Source organism: Lactuca virosa, chromosome 5 (assembly GCF_052849685.1).
Source record: "Lactuca virosa cultivar CGN04683 chromosome 5, Lactuca_virosa_CGN04683_v6, whole genome shotgun sequence".
Classification (NCBI taxonomy): domain Eukaryota; kingdom Viridiplantae; phylum Streptophyta; class Magnoliopsida; order Asterales; family Asteraceae; genus Lactuca; species Lactuca virosa.
In genome coordinates, this window is record NC_136430.1 from 59503045 (window position 1) to 59508985 (window position 5941).

A 5941-nucleotide genomic window follows, 5' to 3' on the forward strand; every position below is an offset into this window, starting at 1 on the left:
TAATATTTCCAAGATTTGGGAGGATTTGGTGGAATGGAATTGAACTACCGAAGCCATTTGAGAGACATGTTAGAAATGGATCAAACACTATATTTGGGTAAGATGTATGGATCAAGATCTCCACTTTAAAACAATGATTTCCAACTAGATATCAGAGGTGGTGAATAGGTCCTTCAACTCGCTAATTTATTGGAGTTGTTTGAGGTCGGTGACTTTGGTTCCCCAGCCGGACAAATAGGGATGGGACTTGGATCCTTCTTGTGACTTTTTAGTGTAGTTGGCTAGGAGGCATATCAATGATCAACAGATTCCAGTGGGTGGAAGGTCTACTAGATGGAATATGTTGTCTCGTTAAAGATTAATGTGTTTTTGTGACGCTTATTGTTGGACTGTTTGCCTCTTACAACAAAGTTGGTTGAAAAAGGAGTGAATTTGGACTCGGTTCTTTTGTATTTTTCAGGAGGAGCAGGAGGTCGTTTCTCACACTTTTTTTCCAGTGTTCGACGACGATGCAAATCTAGAGACGGGTTACTACGCGACTTGATTTGGATTTGTTGGTGTTCTCCTTTACAACAATTATGGTGGATTGGACTTATGCGAGACCAGTTGCGAGAATGGAGAGGGTTGTCATGGAGTCTGTGTTCCTGTCGGTGATATGGATGCTTTGGATGTATGGGGACACAATTTTATTTCGACAGTTTGAATATAGGAAACAAATTATTTTTGATAATATTGTTGATCACTCTTTTCGTTGGGAAACTCTAAGACCATGATAAATTGGGCGGTGTGGATGGAAAATTCAATCCTGCTTAATTTGGTTGTTGCTAACATCTATCTAGCTTTTGTTTGGTTTCTTTTTAATATATTGTTGCTATTTAAAAAACAATGTTTTCCAAGACTATATATGGTGGAAAACGAAAAATAAAAGTTTTGATGGATAAATTATTTAATGAAATTGGAAAAATTGTCTTAGACAATGGGTCGAAATGACTCTTTTTAACACTGCAGTCACTATTGCTGGAATTTTGATTTGTAATCGTACCTTATATGACATATTTTCTAGCTAGCTTGTTCTTTTCTTTAACAAAAAAATGCGACTTTCTAAAATAAAATAAAACTACAAAGCTTTGTAATTGAATAATTGACCATAGGTTCTTAACTCGTCCGTTGAATATGTTGGAAACCGAGTTCAAACTTACATCAATCAAGCCCATTAAGACGCATTAATTGCAAAAGGATGGTGTTACATATTGGCATACAATGGTTTGATTTTTTTTGCATTTAATTGCACTATTTATGGTTGCACCAAATTGCATGTTGAATGGCATTCACACTTTTTACCATGCGATATTTGTTGAATACCAAATTGCATGTTGAATGACATTCACACTTTTTACCATGCGATATTTGTTGAATAACATTTAATGTATTTGTGTTTTAAAATGTTGTATTGTACAACTCTATTAAACACAAATTGTTGTGTACGGATAAAAACCGTTGTGTACGAATCACTTCCCATTCTTTTACTTTAGGGTATGCTTGTTCATTATATTTCTGGCAATGTTACCTTCAATTTAATATCTTAATGTATAATCTATATTAAGATAAATTTATTTTTGGTCCATATGTACAAATTGCCATTATTATCCTACGAAAAACTAAACATTGAAACAAGAAAATTTTTCCCTAAAGTCCTAACGACGTCGTAGAGGCATTGATTGGGATTGGATAAAAAAGCCCAAAAGTAATTAAAGTTCACGGTCATCCTGAATTTTTTTTCCATTGAAATCACTATCCTCTTTAGACGGAACAAACATATATAACTACTTTCAGTTTCAGAGAACCCAAACACGGCACCGCCACACCGAACCGCCATTCTTTCACCGGCCATGCTGCCGGAATTCACAGATAAACCACCACCACCACCTTGAAACACCTTCGTTTTTCCTAAAACTTCCACAATGTCACTTGCTAAACACACTCCCAGTAGCCAGTCTTCAGCACGGGAATTCAAGCATCGAGTGCTCGTGTGTCTCAGCAAACTTTCCGACCGCGATACGCACTCCGCCGCCGCTACGGAGCTCGAGTCCATCGCTAGAACTCTAAGTCTCGATTCCATCCCACCGTTTCTATCTTCCATTTCCGTCACCGACTCCTCTGACAAGTCGCCGGTCCGTAAACAATGCGTTCGTTTAATTTCTACCTTGTCCGAAGCCCACGGCGACGTTTTGTCGCCTTATTTGTCAAAACTCCTCTCTGCCGTTGTCAAACGACTCCGTGACCCTGACGCTGTGGTCCGCTCTGCCTGCGTTGCCGCTACCGGCTCCATCGCCTCTCACATCACCAAACCTCCATTTACGTCGGTGGCGAAACCCTTGGTGGACGCTTTAGTGACGGAACAGGATTTGAACTCTCAGATCGGAGCGGCTTTGTGCTTGGCTGCGGTTATCAACGGCGCACCAGATCCAGACACTGCTTACTTGAGGAGGCTGTTACCGAGGATTGAGAGGCTGTTGAAGAACGATAGCTTTAAGGCGAAGGCAGCATTGCTGACTGTCTTAGCGAGTGTGATCAGCGTCGGTGCTGCTTCGAGTCAGGTAATTGTGAGGAATCTGGTGACGGTTATGGTTGATTTCGTGGTCAAAAGTGAGGATTGGACTGCGAGGAAAGCGGCAGCAGAGGCGCTGGAGAAGTTGGCTTTGGTGGAGACAAATTTGTTGCCGGAGTTCAAGGCTTCGTGCTTGAAAACATTTGAGGCAAAAAAGTTCGATAAGGTTTAATACTAATCTATGAATCAAAATTAAGTGGTAATTATGTGGATTTTCGTTGAGTAATAATATTATTTTGTAGGTGAAAGCTGTAAGGGAGACGATGAATCAGATGATGGAAGCTTGGAGTTTAATTCCAGATGTACTTGAGCAGGTATCACCACCCCGTGAATCACAATCTTCTAAAGGTATGAAGAACTATCCCTCAAAAATTCGAAATACATATATGCATGGTTCCTGAACAACTAATACTTGGCTATAAGATCAGATCAACGCATCTCATTCATATATTTTGTTAAATTAAAATTGCGTTCCAAATCGCAGTTTTTTCCACATAAATTCTTAACTTAGCATAAAATTAAGTGAAAGAACTCTAATCAGTTAGTAGAAACTTTGTTTAATCTTAGTTCCTACTCACTTGTAATCTATATACTTGTGTTTGTGTGTGTGATAATAATTATCCGTATTCCCAAAATGATGCGATTTCTGATCTGTGATATGGCAGAAGAAGCTGTCAGTGTACGATATCCACCAAGAACACCTCAAACTGTTCATAAGTCAACCGGTTCTTCCACCAGCAGTACTACCCGTAGAAATTCATTGGAGAACAGCAACAGGAAAAGTGGTCCTGCAATGTTTCGTAAGCTGGATCGCAAGAAGCCAAATGATCAGAAACTCAACATAGCAGTTTCTCTGCCTCCAACTCTTGTCTCTAACAATGAAGATCATCTCAAGCTTAAACCAGTGACGAAACGCGTCCTCTTCAATGAAATTTCAGATGAAAAAATGCACGAATCACCATATCATGAAGAAAGGTCAAGCTACAAAGTTGCAGAGATCATTGGCAGCTCCAGTATCAATTCAATCCAACAAGAATCGGAGGACTTATCTGTGATCCGCAATCAGCTTCTTCAAATCGAAACCCAGCAGTCCAATTTATTCGATCTCCTCGAGGTAATTTCAATTTCATTGTTACTTTAGAATTTAGATTAACCCAACCAATAAACTCCTTCTCATATCTCTGTTGCTCTGACCTAAATTACAGAAATATATTGGGAGCTCACAGAATGGGATGCGATCATTGGAGTCTCGTGTACACGGACTAGAGTCAACACTTGATGAAATTTCATTCGATTTGGCAAAGTCAACCGGAAGAATCTCAAATCCCAAACCTACCCTCTGTTGCAGGTTACCAGGTGCAGATCTTTTGAGCTCTAAGCTATGGAAGAAAACAGAGATACAACAACAATCAAACTTGCCATATCCTTCATCCCAATCTGTTGCTACCATGCGCCACACCAACACTGGATTACGCCTCATGAGGGGTGGTGGTAGTGGCTTAATCAAGAATCCATTGGCTGAGGTGCACCATGAACGGGCCCACAAAACATAAATTTCCAGGTATGTTTTGGTATTGTGTAAATGGCATGTTTTGTGTATATAAGAAAAAAAATATGTCATTATTTTCTTTGCTCTCGTGTATCTTAAATTAGTGTTTTTTCTGATCATGCGCTATTTGCAATTTGCATGCTGATTATGATTAGTAATTTAAAGGTTGAATTATGCATCTTTATGTGTGTTAGGATATTATCTATTATCTTCTTACAACAAATTTTATTGATTTGTTATGTCTGTGTCAATACCAGAAGGGTAATCACATGTTCTTGTGGGGTTCATGAGTATTATGGATATGGACGTTACGGATATACCTTTTGTTGATGTGGTGCAAAAAAAAAAAAAGACATTAGACAACTTCATGATAAAATTTGTACATGAGGAATGCATGAAATGCTCAAGAATTCACCAAAAGTGTTTTTGTTAACGCATAACAGAAGTAACAACACAAATGCACCAGAATTCATCATACGATAGTTAAAATTTTGAAGATTAGAGTTTACAGCCAGTTAATCAAATTAAATACGTAATTACTTACATGAATGACAAAAATCCACGATTTTCATGTGATTAACCAATAACATACAAAATTGAAAAAAAAAAAGGGGGGGGGGGGGGCTGGAATTGAAGTTGCCCATAATTAAATCAAAACAAAATGCTTGAAAAGTTTAACACTTTCCGATTCAAACAACCAGCCAAATATTTTTTTAACAAAATTTACAAAATAAAAAAGGGGAGGTTCATTGTTTCACTTGTGGGTGAAAAAAAAAAAAGTCTGTTTAAATCGGATAGTGTTGTACTTCTCAAATCTCAAGCATTTTGTTTTGTTTTGATTTATAGGCCTACACTAACACAGCTATCTTTATAATGGCGCGTGATGGGATGGCAGTTTGTCCGTGCCCTCATGGGCCTCACGTGTTTGTGAGTTGTGAGTGCTACCAACGTTACAAGAGGAGAGGACCCTATCTATATTCGATCACGTATCCAAAGTTCGGGATGCATTTCTAAAGTAAATGCTTCTAGATCGCATGTAAAATGATCATATATCATTAATGTTTCTTGTTTTTCACGAGAAATTACACGATACAATATTATATATGTTTGAAGGTCTTGAAGTCCGTATGATGTGATGAGATTTACTTTTGAATTATTTTATTGGGCAATTGTGTTATGTTGATTCATTTTTCGTCAAGAACCAATTTCGTCAAGAACCAATTGTATGAGATTTCTATATAGTCCATATGATCTACATCATAAGTCTCTTAGTCAACTTTAAACTTCCAACGTTGTAAAAAGATTGGTAATAGATGAAATTGGTTATCTCTAGTTTTGGTGATGTGTCGTCTGGCTATTTTGTACAAAAATCCTAACTTGGCGTACATGGTTCTTATACTTGATGATGTTGTGGATTATTTAACGATTTTTTTTTTTTTGATATAATTAGAATTTACTTTTAATGTACTAGATTATCATTATAATTATTTATGTTTTATTATAATATGCTGAACAAAATTTCCATCCGAGTTTGACTATCGATGAACACCCGTCTGCAAGACACTATTGGTGGCCTTTATGAAACGGCAAACATGCCATATGGCAGAATAAAGCCATAACAAACCAATAATCCCTATAGGACAATTTTTGTTTCTAAACCGAAAACTAATCCAAAATCGGTTTGAGAAAACCAGTTTGTATGTTTGGATTAAACCAAACCGTTGAATTAGGACTGGTTTTTAATTTTTTAAACATATTTTTCTTCGGTTTGAGAAAAATTGGTT

General features: G+C 37.4%; 1 protein-coding gene across 2 annotated transcripts; it reads left to right on the forward strand.

Moving 5' to 3' along the window:
• The first annotated feature begins 1768 nt into the window (after positions 1 to 1768).
• LOC145114717 (TORTIFOLIA1-like protein 3) lies at positions 1769 to 5313 on the forward strand. 2 transcript variants are annotated; one of them, XM_079050797.1, is made up of 5 exons: positions 1769 to 2774; positions 2851 to 2956; positions 3274 to 3722; positions 3814 to 4169; positions 5004 to 5313. In XM_079050797.1, the coding sequence occupies exons 1-4, from the start codon at positions 1962 to 1964 to the stop codon at positions 4159 to 4161; spliced, it is 1716 nt and encodes a 571-aa protein (XP_078906923.1). In that variant the 5' UTR covers positions 1769 to 1961; the 3' UTR covers positions 4162 to 4169; positions 5004 to 5313. The 2 variants fall into 2 exon arrangements, with proteins under 2 accessions (XP_078906923.1, XP_078906922.1); XM_079050796.1 differs by lacking the exon at positions 5004 to 5313 and having other exon boundaries at positions 3814 to 4335.
• Positions 5314 to 5941: the final 628 nt, after the last annotated feature.

What these genes read in the sequence shown, in the direction of transcription:
- LOC145114717 (XM_079050797.1), top strand. Translation starts at nt 1,962, where the DNA reads ATGTCACTTGCTAAACACACTCCCAGTAGCCAGTCTTCAGCACGGGAA. An exon ending in TGAATCACAATCTTCTAAAG is followed by an intron (nt 2,957 to 3,273) that starts GTATGAAGAACT and finishes GTGATATGGCAG; the next exon opens with AAGAAGCTGTCAGTGTACGA. An exon ending in ATTTATTCGATCTCCTCGAG is followed by an intron (nt 3,723 to 3,813) that starts GTAATTTCAATT and finishes CCTAAATTACAG; the next exon opens with AAATATATTGGGAGCTCACA.